Source organism: Drosophila kikkawai, chromosome 2R (genome assembly GCF_030179895.1).
Source record: "Drosophila kikkawai strain 14028-0561.14 chromosome 2R, DkikHiC1v2, whole genome shotgun sequence".
NCBI lineage: Eukaryota > Metazoa > Arthropoda > Insecta > Diptera > Drosophilidae > Drosophila > Drosophila kikkawai.
In genome coordinates, this window is record NC_091729.1 from 24,398,049 (window position 1) to 24,413,004 (window position 14,956).

The 14,956-nt window shown below is 40.3% G+C and overlaps 3 protein-coding genes and 1 long non-coding RNA gene across 5 annotated transcripts; 2 read left to right on the top strand and 2 right to left on the bottom strand.

Annotated features, from left to right (window-relative positions):
* Positions 1 to 73: 73 nt before the first annotated feature.
* On the top strand, positions 74 to 5,412 carry qkr54B (quaking related 54B). Its single transcript, XM_041776990.2, is given in 9 exon segments — positions 74 to 205; positions 880 to 1,192; positions 1,247 to 1,371; positions 1,431 to 1,897; positions 1,960 to 2,064; positions 2,121 to 2,341; positions 2,398 to 2,699; positions 2,763 to 3,124; positions 3,436 to 5,412. Coding segments are annotated over 8 exon segments (1,926 nt in total). The 5' UTR covers positions 74 to 205; positions 880 to 915; the 3' UTR covers positions 3,503 to 5,412.
* LOC138928067 (uncharacterized) lies at positions 3,681 to 10,862 on the bottom strand. Its single transcript, XR_011444564.1, has 2 exons — positions 10,523 to 10,862; positions 3,681 to 4,746 (listed from the first exon to the last, which is right to left on the bottom strand). It is a non-coding gene; the product is annotated as an uncharacterized lncRNA (long non-coding RNA).
* On the bottom strand, positions 6,722 to 7,466 carry insb (insensible). Its single transcript, XM_017164222.3, has one exon. It carries the CDS (start codon positions 7,382 to 7,384, stop codon positions 6,845 to 6,847), a length of 540 nt encoding a protein of 179 aa, XP_017019711.1. The 5' UTR covers positions 7,385 to 7,466; the 3' UTR covers positions 6,722 to 6,844.
* Positions 10,863 to 10,949: 87 nt separating the features above from the next.
* On the top strand, positions 10,950 to 14,137 carry veil. 2 transcript variants are annotated; one of them, XM_017164522.3, is made up of 7 exons: positions 10,950 to 11,009; positions 11,818 to 12,061; positions 12,126 to 12,276; positions 12,341 to 12,597; positions 12,662 to 12,956; positions 13,022 to 13,319; positions 13,380 to 14,137. In XM_017164522.3, exons 2-7 carry the CDS (start codon positions 11,826 to 11,828, stop codon positions 13,943 to 13,945), a joined length of 1,803 nt encoding a protein of 600 aa, XP_017020011.1. In that variant the 5' UTR covers positions 10,950 to 11,009; positions 11,818 to 11,825; the 3' UTR covers positions 13,946 to 14,137. The 2 variants fall into 2 exon arrangements, with proteins under 2 accessions (XP_017020011.1, XP_017020012.1); XM_017164523.3 differs by lacking the exon at positions 10,950 to 11,009 and adding an exon at positions 11,420 to 11,442.
* The last annotated feature ends 819 nt before the right edge of the window (positions 14,138 to 14,956 follow it).

Genomic DNA, 14,956 nt, shown 5'->3' on the forward strand with positions numbered 1-14,956 from the left:
GTTTTTTTTTGCGAATTGCCGTTTTTTCGCAACATTTTAAATTGAAAGCAATAATCGAAAAGGCCAATTAACAGTGGTAATTATCGGGGCCTGTCCAAGCCGGCGAGCTTGCGTGGAAAAAACAGTGAAATTCCCGCTGCTTGCAAAACGGCACAAGCAGCAGAAAACGTTCGATGCAATTCGCAAATACAGAAAAAAAAATTAGGTGAAAAAACTGCGTCCCACTGAAAAGTGAAAGTGCATCATGGTCCGCGGGGGTGGTAGGCGGGGGAGCGCGGGCACCAGTTGGACACACACAGAACGGGCGGAAAATGTCAAAACAGAGCGTTATTGTTGCTATTCCAGAACTCTAGGGGAAAAACATCGTTTTTACCGGTTCTGTTTACCATAAGTTTTGTTTTTTTTTTTATGTGTTTGTATTTGCCTGGAGGCAACAATTTGATATTCGCTCAATTTTGCTTGGTGGTTGTTTTTGGCCAATGTCTATGTGTGTGTGTGTACTGTGAGAGTGTGTATGTGAAAGCGTTGCCCAAGGGTAGCCGCTTAATTGATTTCGATAAATAACTGCATTTAATTAAAAAGCACAGACAAAACTTGGAAAATTTCTAGTAAAAAAAAGAGTGCCAAAATAATGTTTCTTATAGTTTGTATACACATCTGAAGAGAATTCTTTTACCCTCTTGACCTTAGGTGAAGTTTCGTAGAAGGGCATTTTCTATTTTCAAGTCTTTTGCGTTAAAACTACACTGTGAACTTTCATAAAATATATTTATGTATGTTCGGAAAGTGAGAAAATTAGCATCTGAAGTTAGGAAGTTAAAAAAATTATTTTTCCCGTAACTTTTCCCTTTAGTAATTCAAGTTTTTCCCCACTTGCAGATCGCTGCTCCGGATTGACGGGCAAAACTAAAAACAATGACCGAAAAGTACGACGGCAATGGTGACTTTTCCGCCTTCAACGACGATGATAACGAGTTTGGTGGCAAACCCCGCAAATCTGCCGGTTCTAGTGGAGCTCCCGGCGGTGCCCACAATGGCGATAGCTCCGCCCACGATCACGGTCACCATGGCACAGATTCGGCCGGCAGTGTGCAGATCAACGAGAAGGCCAACGAGTACATACGCGACTGCATGGCCGAGCGGAACCGCATGGACAGGAAGTTTCCCATTGCCGAGAGGCTCCTCGAGGGCGGTAGGTGAAGTTATCTGTTATACCCTTGGAGATTTCTAATCCCTTTAATTGTAGAGATCGAAAAGGTCCAGACCACAGGAAGGATTCCCAGTCGGGAGCAAAAGTATGCTGATATTTATAGAGAGAAGCCACTGCGCATCTCACAGCGTGTCCTGGTGCCCATAAGAGAACACCCCAAGGTAAATATCAGTCGCCAAACCCCAGTTTTGCCATCTACTAAAAATTATAAATTTGCCAGTTCAATTTTGTGGGCAAGCTGCTGGGACCGAAGGGGAACTCCCTGCGCCGCCTGCAGGAAGAGACGCTCTGCAAGATGACCGTCCTGGGCCGCAACTCTATGCGCGATCGCGTCAAGGAGGAGGAACTGCGCAGCTCCAAGGATCCCAAGTACGCGCACCTCAACACCGACCTGCATGTGGAGATATCCACTATAGCGCCGCCCGCCGAAGCTTATGCCAGAATTGCCTACGCCATGGCCGAGTTAAGGAAGTATCTGATCCCAGATAGCAACGACATCATCCGGCAGGAGCAGCTGCGCGAACTGATGGATAGTACTAGCTTAAATGACAACGACACTGGAAAGAGTGGCGGCTACAAGAAGAACTCTCACATGCAGGGCGGCGGTGGCAGCATCGGCAACAATGCCATGGGTGGCTCCATAAATCCCATCGGAGGAGCCAAAAATGCAGTGCATCATAGTTATAGGTAATGAGGGGCTCCTAAGACTTCCATAATATTCATTTATCAATTTATTTTCATTTTTCCAGGGGCTCGCAGCAGCATTCCTCGTTTAGCAAAACTGTGCTCGCACCCAAGCAAAAGGTGATGTCCATACTGGAAAAGGCCAGGACTGCCATGGATGAGACGTACGGGTAAGGAGCTTCTGCCTAATTCTGAATTTCCTGCTAATATCTCAATTTCCCTACAGACGCAGCTATGACGACGGCATTGGCTATGATCCGCATCAATCGTACGATAGCTACTCCTACGGTAGTCATGGCCACGGACCCCATGGGCCGCCAGCTAACATCTTGGGCGGCGTGGGCGGCATTAGCGGTGGCGGTGGACGAGGAGGACACTACGATAGCTCGGACTATGAGCCGGATTATGGAAGGCGGGACTACTATCAGCACTCCCCGGGCTATTCAGGTAAAGCGGTTTGTGAATCTCTAGTTTAATGGAATAACTTCAAGGAATAATTTCAGCTGGTGGAGGTGGAGGCCTGGGCACTGGCGTAGGCAGCGGCGGTGGTGGCCCCCAAAGCAACGCCATCGGCGGCTCTGGTCTCAGTTCGAATCACAATCGCAGCCATGTTAATAGGTGAAACTGGCTGGGTCCTAGCAGCAGTGCAAGCGGAGTTCGTGCCACCACCCAAAATCTGACCATGAAATCCCAAACCAATAGCAGCAACAACAACAGTTTTACGCCCAGCCAACACGGGTCTAGTGAGTGCCACATTGGCAAGAGCATCAATCCCAACAACTACTACTTCAATGGCAATTGCAAGGTGAGTTTAAACTCAATTTGGGTTATATATATTTTTCGATATATATATTTTTCGTTAATCCAGCCACAACACCAACGGTCGCTAGCAAATCTCCCACCGCAACTATCAGCCCGCAATAGCAGCAGCATTAGCAGCAGCACTAACAATAATCCCAACAACATTATCAACAATAATTGCAACAGCAGCCACAACTTTCATAAAGTCACCAATGCAGGTGACACGAAGAACTCCAACGATGTCTCATTCCTAACAGCCGCGTATCATTCACATTCACTGAGCCCCATGGAAGGGCCAAAGAGTGCCAACAACAACAACAGCATCAACAGCAATCATCACAACACACCTTTAGGCAGTAAAAACTATAACAACAACACAACAACAACAACCACCACAACCGCTACAGTGCCCAATATGCTATTAGTAAGGTATTAAAATCAGCATGCAACTCCACCCAACTCCTTGGTCCTTGCACAGACACACAAAATCCACAAACCCACAACAATTCGTGTCTTTAGTAATCTTTGCAAATCGATAATCGAGAGATATTTGGAATTTTGCAAAAAATAACTTCGGTAAATCGAATATAGAAAAATATCTCCCAACTCGCTTGCTTTTTAATCAATATCCAATCTCCGCTTATTACGCTCTCCATTATTGATTTGCATTGGCCCAGAAAATCCAGTGTCACCCCAAAGACAACAATCTCTCTAAAAACGAAATTAACATTCTCTTACAGACCTGCTAACAATCCTTCTTCGCTACACATTGGCACATTTCCGTTCTTGCCAGTGCAGTTTTTCTGAGTCCCAAGAACCACAACATCTCAACAACATCACTTTGTACACTCGATTCATAAGATTTAGAGGAGGCGTAGGAGCAAGGAGGAGGAGTATTTACAAATGGACAAAATGAACTTTACGATATATACATACTATACAGAACATAACAGATATATTTATACATATATTTTTGCGTGCGATGAGGCTGGTAACATAAACATAGACAAGTCGAAACCTTACTTTGGCGTTGGCTATTAAACATAGACACCACACACCCACACACACACACACTCGAACTGTGTCCGGTTTTTTACTCTCTATTTACAAGACATCTTTAAGATATATTCAAACAAGAGCCTGAACGATTAGTGGGGTTTTTTTGGGATTGGATCCCAAAGAGGCGGGCAAACCAACTGATAAGCAAGACAAAGCTATATACATATGTATAGGGACAGCAGGAGGAGCAGCAGCAGCAGACAAAATCTATGAGATTAATTAACTTAATAGAATATGAAAGTAATACAAATAATAATACTAATAATTAATACAGAGGGCACATTTAAACCATAATTTTATTTATATACGCATATATTTGGCAACAAAACTAACGATACAGATAAAGAATATATATATATACACTTGCAAATTCTAATATTTACATAATTAAACGGAGACACGAACAGAATAAACATTAAAATACCTTAAAAATTAAATCGAATAATCGAGCATTCAGCATAAATATATCTACAAGAAATATAACTAAGCAAAGGAATACAAAATATATACAAAGTTTATTGTGAATCAATGTCCCATAACTGGGCAGTGCTGCAAATGATTACTTTATTAACAACAACAAAAAAATAAGAAGAAAAAAACAAGATACGAAAACAATAACAGTTTAACGAGAATACTTAAAGGATAACAGACAGAATACTCGATTTACTTATAAAGTTAAACAAATTAAAGCAAAGGCATAACTTGAACTAAGAATTAAAGTAAATTAACAAATAATTCTATGTACTTAATCCCATTTAATCCAGGATAATATGACTAACAGAAATTTAAAGAAACCCCATATAAACTTGTAATCGATAGTTGCCAAGCTCAAGCTTCAAGTTTTACGTTTCCTGTTTGATTAATAATTAACACAAATACCAATTAATTTTTAAAAATAAGCAAAAGGGGCAGATATCCCCCCAGTAGAGCTTAAGTAGAACCAAGAAAGAGTGCCAAATGTATGTAGGAAGGTGATCGTCGAAGCGAAGGTCCTGAAATAACCAATTGAAAAGCCAATTTATAGATATTATATCATTATATTTTTTTCATTATTGATATTTAATCTTATTTGATGATCGTCCTTTGATTCAACTAAAAAGCAGCGAAATTAACACTAATTCGCATAAAGAATAAACGATATCTTGTCCAAAACAAAATGAAACATTTACTTACAACAAATGTGAAACGTTAAATTGTTGAAAACAATTAAAATCTAGTTTTTAAAGGAATATCATATAAAATACAAATAATAAAAACGAAAGTAAAGAAACGGAATTACAACCATTTATTACAAATAATTATTGTTGTTACAAATTATACAGAATAAATAACTAATAAACGGATATAATATATATAACAACAAAATGCTACTTTAGGGCGCTCTCAAGGCCCCCCAAACAAAATATATATATATATTACTTATGGTAAAAAGTTAATGAAATAACCGAAACAACAACAACAAAGCCCCCGCCCTAACAACAATAAAAATATATATACACTTATATTATATACATACCTACAAGAAATGAATTAAAAGAATTAATAATATACGACGATTGAGTTATTCTCATTAATTACTATATGTAAAATCAAATAACACAAGTAATAAACAAATGAATAAAATAAATAAATATATTTAAAATGTATTAAAAATCTAATTTCAAAGGGTGTTTTTTTTTTGGTTGATTAATAGAGGCGGCAATCCACCCCTTTTTCAAGGCCTTGCAGATGGTGACATTTTCCACCCTATAGAAATGATCTATTCTTTGTTAGCATCAACAGCCTAATTGATTTAGACACGTTTTACGACAGAGATTTTTAGATAAAACTTCTTTCCTTAATATATGTTTTTATTACAGGTAATTATAAGCATAGGACGGAACAGCAGGCCATATCATATCATATGATATGCCATAGTAACTTTGTTTTTTATACCCTTGCAGGGTATTATAATTTCAGTCAGAAGTTTGAAACGCAGTGAAGGAGACGTTTCCGACCCTATAAAGTATATATATTCTTGATCAGCATCAACAGGGGAATCTTTCTAGATATGTCCGGAAGAAATCGATTTTTTTGCCATTTTTGCGAAATTTCATAAGGGGTTACATCATTAAAATTTTTGATTTTGATAAAAAATTGAATTTTAAAAATTTTTAAATGAAGTATGCAGATTTATTAACTGTAGAAAATCTTGCACAGAACAGTTTTCCGATTTAAAATTAATGCTCTTTTGGCCGAGTTATGATATTTTTAATTTTAAAAATGTATTACAAAAATCAAGAAGTTTTTTAATATAAAAAATCAGATTTTATAATACAAAATAATAATTTTCTAAGTCAAGGAATCATTTCCGACCCCATAAACCATATATATTCTTGATCAGCATCAACAGGGGAATCTTTATAGACATTTCCGGAAGAAATCGAGTTTTTCGCCATTTTTGAGAAATTTGATAAGGGGTTACATCATTAAAATCTTCCAAAATGGCCCAAAATTTTAATTTCTTAAAATTTTAAATTTGGTATGCAGTTTTTTTAAATTAATAAAAACTAACACAAAACTGCTTTCCGAATCGAAATTAATGCATTTTTGGCTTAGTTATGATGTATTTTAATCGTTACCTGCAAGGGTATACAAACTTTGGCTGGCCAAAGTTAGCTTTCTTTCTTGTTTTTTGTTAATATATACTCTTAAAAATTGAGATGTAGCTATTTTGTACTAATTAAAAACCAAATCTTTAATTTGATCCTGGTTCCTCCTGCAAGGGTATACAACCTACGGCTTTATCAATCCTTTTTAAAAATAATAACAGAGACACTAGCTTGTTTTTTTATTATCATTTTTTTATTTGCTTCGTTGTATCTTAGGATTTTTATATTGCTTCACAATAATTGACTAGAGTAAAAAGCTTAGGATTACGTATATCTAAAACCCCCGGGGATGATATACATACAACTTCCAGCCCCCATAATGAAGTGATGATCATCCCTCCTCCATATAGTATCTCTCTCCCTCGTTTTACTTGCAATGAGATCGCAGCAAAGTGACTAGAATTCTGCCCTCCTCCTCCTCCTCCTGGTTATAAGCTCGTCAGGCGTTTAGCAGGCCATCGCTCTGACCCACCAGCTTGCCGAGGAGCGTCTGGTACAGCGGAGACTCTGTGGGCACACCTTCGCTCTGCAGGAAGAGTAGCGTTTCCCGAGCGCACATGGCAAAGCCCAGAGCCTCTGCCTGACTGCGCTGGGCAGGAGTGGCTGCTACTGCTGCTGGCGCGAATTGAGCGGCCACCTCGGCGTCCTCGGAATCGGTGTCTGTATCCGTATCGGGATCCTCGCGTCCGGCCGCAGCTGCATCGCGCTCATCGAGATCCTGCTCAAAGGCATCCAGTTCGGACTGTAGTTCCATTATCTTTTGCAGGGCTTCTAGAAGGATGCGGTTGGCAGAATCTGGCCGGGATGGCTGATCCTCCGTGGGATCCTCAGCCGGTGGGGTCAGAGGACGATGGCGTTTCTCTGGAGCTGGCTCCTCGTTCTGTTGCTGCTGCTGATGTGGCTGCTGCTGTTGTTGCTGCTGCTGCAGCTGCTCCTCCTGACTCGCTCGCTTGCGTTTCATGATCAGTTTGCCCGACATGATCCTTTCTCTCAAAATCTAGAAATCCTCTAGCTTATATATTGTAGAAATCCTGGACTCGATTGCGGGACTCGACTCTGCGCGACACAACCTTCGTTCACCTGGCGATCGCCACGACTGAGCTGCGCGTTGCACCCCGGCGGCAGCGGCTGCCAACTGGCAACTCCAACAACCCCGAACTGCGCCAGGAACCGGAGATAGCAGTGGCATTAGGGGATGTGCCGCGCCAAAGGAAATTAAAGACAACAATCCCAATCGACAAAAAAAAAAAAATTGTTGCAGCTGTTTGAGTTGCGGCAGCTGAAGCGGGAGGGCAACAGGATATAGGCTGAGGCCCAGGACACAGGCAGCAGCGGCAGCGGCAGCAGCAGGATATTGCAACCCTCAGCTGGCGCTCTCTGGCTGCAGCAGCCGCGCTCCGAATATCCTCCCTTCCTTCGTCCAATACCCCATCCCCGTTCCGCTCGTCCTTTGCAGTTGTTGCTGCTGCCGTCTCGTGGCTGTTGTTGCCCTTCGGTGCTGCAACACCGACGGCAGGGTTTCCTGCTTTAAATCCTTTTAGCTTCAAAAAATATTTAAAAAAATTCAGAGAACAAAAACAAGATATATGTTTTGTTTTATCAATAAAACGAGATTTTATAGCAAATTTAGTATATAAGCTTAATAAGTGATAATGACATTGAACTGGTTTTAGAAAACAATGACCGCTTTAATTGATGTTTATTAACATTAACATTAACATTATTAACTTCTTCTTAAAAAGTGAAGTTCCTTTGCTGTTTGCTTTGGCAGAGTAATACTTTTTTCCAAGATTGTGAATCCCAAACATTTTTTTAAAATAATTTATATATGGTAGTCTATAGTTTCTGGAAACTCATTAATTTTACAACCTCATTGGGAAGGGTATTGCCTAGTTGCCATTGCCGAACGCTTGGAGCGTTTGCAGCTGGCACGCTTCACATTCATCTCTTCGATCGGTGGCGGCGTCCCTGCCCTGCCCTGCTAGTTGAGTTTGGGCTTGGTTTTTGACCTGCCCCGTTGCAATGATAAGTGCACACCTCGACACACTACACCCTACACTCACTGAGAGAAATTGTATGTAGCCATGGCAATGTAAATCAAGTAAAAAACTCCCGGTTGGCATGGCAAGAGCTTATGGGCTGGCAGCGGGCCGGCGGAAAGGTGAGTGACATAAATGCCAATCGATAATGCTGATAGTTAATTTAAGGGCTGCCAAAAAAAGGCTGACTCTCTTGAAGGCTTTTTCGACTGACTGACTGAATGACTGACTCATTGATGGCAATCAATTCATATTTATGGCTGAGGAAATTGGGCGTTATTGGATTGATTTGGTGCTGTGAATTTGGCACTATCTTAGCATATTGTGGTTAATGAATTTAAATATAATCACGTCGCCGGGTACCCAGCGATGGCAAACAATCTTTCAACAGCGCTGCCAATAGTAGGTACATTTTATATATATATTTGCACGATAAACACTGAGGCAAAGGGCCTATTGTAATTGGATCATATATATTATTTTTATCGCTCTATATTTTATCGCACACTTGACATTGTGTAATATCTGAAGTCTGCTTGCTCTCTTTGCATCCAGTGTTTATTTTCGAACTTATACACTCAATTGTCTTTGCTTCATACTGTATCTTATATCTTGTATCTTGTATCTTTTCTTTTTCGAGATATATTTTTAGGCCAAAACGAGAGCGGGAAAGTTGTACCTTTTGCCGGCCTAAAGTATCTGCTCGAGACCGCAGACAGTAAATACATCATCCATCCGTCGCAGCTGTTATTTGTGAGTCGAGTCCGGGGTATATAGCCCACACAGCATTATACTATATAGATGATTGAACAACAGTTTGAAAAGCACGCGACAAGTGGCAGCAGATGATACACTAGTAATTGGGATGAATCTGTATGGGTGCTTCCCATCTCTCGGAAAGCAAAAACAATCGCATTCAACTCGAAAAGTAATTTAGCCAAACGGATAGCAATAAATCTCTGGAACTCCGAGTGTTATCTATCCCTTTTCGGTGGCCATAAAACAGCAGCGGAACAAGCCGGCCTCATTGTCATCAATGGAATTTGCCTTGTTTTCGCGGAACAAGTGTCTTGCCGGAGGTTTTTTTTTTCGAGAAATTAATAACAAAGATCGGGTAGCGCAGTAAAGTAGTGGCAAAATACAGTGAGTGCTCTTGAAAGTGTACAAAGTGCCAGGCTGAAAGTGAAACTCTAAAGATATTACTTGACTGTCATGACTTTCTGTTTTAGTTTATTCTTTAATTCCAGTGTCATAGTTAGAACCTTAACAAACAACAAACACTAATTATATTGCTGATTAAACAAAAGCATAAGCTTTGTTAGCGGGTTTAGTCAGCCAAGTTCTTACCAACGACCTGGCGGTCTGTTAAAACACCTGAAATAACACAGTTTTATGGATTTAATTTTGTGTTAATGGGCAAAACCAGATGAATATTAATATTTGTGGAGAGTTAAACGTAAAAATATGGGAAAAGTTTTAATAACTCTAATAATATGCATATTAAAAAAGTTATTCATAAAATAATACATATTTAAAGAGAACTGTTTAATAAAAATAATTTTTAAATCAAATACAAAATATTTTAAAACAAGAAAGGAGGCTAAGCATTAAGATTGGACCCCTTTTGGGTTCTGACTAAAATTTAATAATAATAATTTACTAATAATTAAAGTTAAAAATATTATAACTTAGCCAAAGAGGCATTAATTTGAATTTGGAAAGCTGTTTTGTGCTAGTTTTTAATAGGCTAATAACTCTGCATACTAAATTTAAAAATTTAAGAAATCAAAATTTTATTCAATTTTTGAAAATTTTAACGATGTAACCCCTTATAAAATTTTCAAAAAATCACTAAAAAATTATTTTTGTTCAAACATGTCTCAAAAGACTCGCCTGTTGATGCTGATCAAGAATATATATGATTTATAGGGTCGGAAATGACCCCTTCAGTGTTTTATCAGCTTCTAACTGCAAATATAATACCCTGCAAGGGTATAAAAATCAGGGATATATTTATATATATATATATGTATATATCTACCACTTTTAGCTAGTAGTTTACTGTACCCAAAACTCACTGTATTTTTTTTTATTTTTTGTCAGAACCATCCATATTTTTTTGGCGTGGGAATGCCGCACTTTGAGCAACTGTTGGCTAAGTACCTGCCCCTGTATGGCATTTGGTACAAGTGGCGATGAGTCAGGTAGATATCTACGATTATCTGGTCTACAACAGTCGATTATGTCGCGATAAGTCCGCTTCTGGTGGCTCCCAAAATATTGGTGAAATATATACACTTGTATATGCCGGATTGTTAGTGATATGGCCAGGTTAGTGACGTTGTCAGCCCCGATCTGAGCCGCGGTACGCGAGGCCTTATCGTAATCAGACCGCTTTGCGAGACAGTAAATTTCGGTTGACTGTTTTTTTTTTATTTTTGTATTCGGCTTTTGTTGTTGTTGTTGTTGTTATTTTCGGGTTATACAGCGGCTATAACGGTTAGCGAGCTCTCAGCCATTTCAGTGGGTCGGTCAGTTGGCCCGCGGACCGTGCGACGAGTGCATGTAAGTAACCCAGTGATCGTGTCTCGGATTTTTTTCGGTTTCGCTTTCAAGAGTATCAGAGTTTATATATTTATTTTCGTGCAACTTTCAAGCCGCGAAAAGCTTTGAAAGCCAATGCCATCATCTGAGTGAGCTCAACTCCGGAGCTCGTTTCCGAGTTTTAATTGGAAACCAGTTAAGCGGCCAACGGAGTGGAGTGGTTTTGTGGCTGAAAGAAATACATATTACTCGATCTGAATGGGCTGGGGATTTGTGTGTGTTTTGCACACGCAAAAGTGATAAGCGGCGATTAGATTTAAGGCTTCAATAAACTAGCAAATGACTTGAATTGCGATTTCTGTACCCGCTCGTGATTGATAAATACCATACCTACTTGGTACTGGCCTCTTGTCGGTAGTGGACGATAAGGCAAGGTGTCGCAAAGGACCTTCAGGTGGTTTGGGGAGGGAAAATCCAGATTTATTACGACGGTTTTACAGCTGACAAATATAGTAGTAGAAGATAAAGATCGAGTTATTAAAGTGTAATCTTTAACTATTTCTGAGTTGGTAATCTTTTGAGGAATTTCTAGATTTGTGATTTAATATTAAAAGTGTTTTTTCTTATATTAAAAGTGATAGCAAATTCTAAATTACCTGTAATTTCATAAATGTATCTAAATTTTCGCAATTAATTCCATATGCTAAGAACATAAAAAACCTTTCTATGGAACAAATCAGTGTTTAATTATCTACCCACATCTCATCTCTTCCGATCCGATAACTTATCTGCTATAATATATTATGGGTATTATTACCTATCATTTCAGATCGAAAAATGATGACTGCCCGGAGTATTGTTATCGCCACATGCTGCCTCTGGGCACTGATTATACCTGCAGTCCGTACAAATCCCATAGTTCCCCGGGCGGACGTGGCCACCGAGTTCATTATCCTGCACAATAATGATATGCATGCCAGGTTTGAGCAGACGAACGTCAACAGTGGCACCTGCTCCGAGGAGGATGCCAACACGGATCAGTGCTATGGAGGATTTGCCCGAGTGGCTTACGAGTGAGTTTGGGGTTATTAAAAGTCACTTTGTGGCTTTGTCTTATTAATTTGAATTTTCTTCCAGAGTTCGCAAGTACCGCAAGGAGGCGCAGGAGGGTGGCACTCCAGTGTTTTACCTGAATGCAGGTGACACTTATACAGGCACCGCTTGGTTTACCGTCTACAAGGATAAGATAGCCAGTGCCTTCTTGAACAAGCTTTCCCCTGATGCCATTGTAAGTGAAACCAAAAGCTATTACAAGTTTTAAGTTCTTTGATTAATTTTACACACCCTTGTAGTCCCTGGGCAACCATGAGTTCGACCAGAATGTGGAGGGTCTGGTGCCCTTCCTTAATGCCGTGGATTTCCCCGTCTTGGCCTGCAATCTGAACCTAACCGAAGTACCCGAAATGGCAGCCGCCAAGCAGTTGGCCAACTCCACAGTCTTGGAGACTAATGGAGTGAAGATCGGAGTCATTGGCTACCTCACCCCGGACACCAAGACCCTGGCCTTCCGGAACAAAGTGGAGTATGAGGAGGAGATAGTGTCCATCAAGTGAGTATAGCTTACCAGCTATAAACCTGACTAGGTTCTTAAGGATTATATTTCTTTAACTCAGTGCTGAGGCTGCCAAGCTCAAGGCCCAGGGCATCAACATCATCATTGCTTTGGGTCACTCTGGCTATCAAAAGGATCAGGAGATTGCCAAGAACTGTCCGGAGGTGGACATTGTCATTGGTGGTCATTCTCACACTTTCCTGGATGCCAATCAGCCGGTGGCCGATGTCACAGACTCCGATCCGGAGGCAGTAAGGGGTCCCTATCCCACCACAGTGGTGCAGGAGAGCGGCAAGAAGGTGCCAGTGGTGCAGGCCTATGCGTACACCAAGTATCTGGGGAAGATTCATGTTCAGGTAACCATAAAAAAATATTATGCTGGGCTTCCCTGTAATCCTTTTTACATTTATATCCATTTCAGTTTGATGCCGAGGGCAATCTCATTGAATTTGATGGTGCTCCCATCCTGCTGAATGCCTCGGTGGCACAGGAACAGGATCTGCTGGACTTGCTGGCTGAATACCGTCCCGGACTAGAGGAGCTGGAGAACACGATTCTGGGCTACACCAAGGTGTTCCTCGAGGGTGGCAACATTTGCCGCATGAGGGAGTGCAACCTGGGCAATATGATCACGGATGCCATGATCTACACTCGAGTGGTTGAGGACCAGGGTGGCGATTACTGGACAGATGCATCCATTGCCTTGATTCAGGGAGGCGGTGAGCTGTTCGAAAGAAAAAATAATAACTGGTTAACTACCCTAATGTAATCTCCTTCAGCTATTCGGGCCTCTGTGGAGAAGGAAAACGATGGAGCCATTAACGGAGCCACTCTCCTCACTGTTCTGCCCTTCGAGAACAATTTGTACATTGTGAGGGTTTCAGGAAAGAAACTTCTAGCCGCCCTGGAGCACTCTGCTAGCGTTAGGTTGTTAGACTCAAACGGTGGCTTCCTACAGATGTCCGGTCTGCGGGTGGAGTACAACTACAACAACGAGGCGGGCAAGCGGGTGGTCTCCGCCCAGGCTTTGTGCTCCAACTGCTCTGTTCCTGCTTACCAAAATGTAAACGAGACCCAGCTCTACTTGGTGATCTTGCCGCAGTTCCTGCTGGAGGGCGGCGATGGCTTCGACCTAACGGAGGAGGAGGTGGATCCTTACAGCCTGCGGTTGCCTAGGAACGAGCTGAATGCCACCATGGACTACCTGAAGCAGCGTCACTTTGTCTACCCGGAGATCGAGAATCGAATTGTGATCCACGAGAAGGCCGACACAGGATCTGCGTCGGGAATTGTGGCTTCTGTAGCCCTGCTCCTGCTCTCTTCCCTGCTGACCAGATTCTTCTAGAGAAAGTCTCTTGGCGTAATATAGTATACCTCTGAGGTCCTGGCATCCGGACCTTTACATACCCTTCTTGCAATTAGTTCAAATTTGTGTCGTCTGAAGAGGTCTGGGTTGCTCTTTGGTTCCCCTCAGGTCACACATTTTTATTGGGTTAACCATCGCACGAAAATAGCTAATAAATGTTGTGGAAAATTTTATAGTTATGTTATTTTTGGGTGAAGTTTTTTAAATAGGAAATTTATCCTTAATAATAATAATATTTAATAGATTGGAAAAGCTTTTCTAATTGAAATTAATGCATTTTGGATGAAATATGATCGATTTCGAAGGGTATACAAAATTCGGTTCAACGAAGGTACACATTGAACTTGTTGTTTATTATTTTTATAGAAGTTTCATGTCAGAAATATCTTCAGAAGTTTTTTTTTATTATTTTTAAATGAATTTTCATTATTTAAAAAATATTTTCAGAACTATGTGGCAGATGTTTTTTACTTGTTGCTATTAATTTTTTTTATTATTTTTAAATGAATTTCCATTATTTAAAAAATATAAATATTCTCAGAACTATGTGGCAGATGTTTATTATTTGTTGCTATGGGCTAGGCTATTCAGTGTATACATTTCGAAACCAAAAGAGTCATTAATCATGTAAAATATTTGCTCATAATATGTCACTATTTTTTGAAACATTTATATATATTGTCTTGTCTACATATTAATGTATTTGCCTAGCCTATACATATATACATATTTATTATTTTAAAATATATATACCTGAAGTATAGGAAATATACCCTTTTTCAGAGTATTCAGGGTATTAATGCTTGCATTTCAACTATAACTATATTTGGATCGCTCTAGATCTCCCTTCCAGTGCAAGTGTTCATTTATAATTAACTTTTTGCCACGGATATTTTACATTTTAATTTGAGAGCATTTGAGAGTAAATGAAATGGCAGAATTGTCTGGGCTTTGATCTGCTATTAATGCACTGAGAGAAATCATAAGTGG

What these genes read in the sequence shown, in the direction of transcription:
- insb (XM_017164222.3), bottom strand. Translation starts at nt 7,384, where the DNA reads ATGTCGGGCAAACTGATCATGAAACGCAAGCGAGCGAGTCAGGAGGAG.
- veil (XM_017164522.3), top strand. Translation starts at nt 11,826, where the DNA reads ATGATGACTGCCCGGAGTATTGTTATCGCCACATGCTGCCTCTGGGCA. An exon ending in AGCTTTCCCCTGATGCCATT is followed by an intron (nt 12,277 to 12,340) that starts GTAAGTGAAACC and finishes ACACCCTTGTAG; the next exon opens with TCCCTGGGCAACCATGAGTT. An exon ending in TGGGGAAGATTCATGTTCAG is followed by an intron (nt 12,957 to 13,021) that starts GTAACCATAAAA and finishes TATCCATTTCAG; the next exon opens with TTTGATGCCGAGGGCAATCT.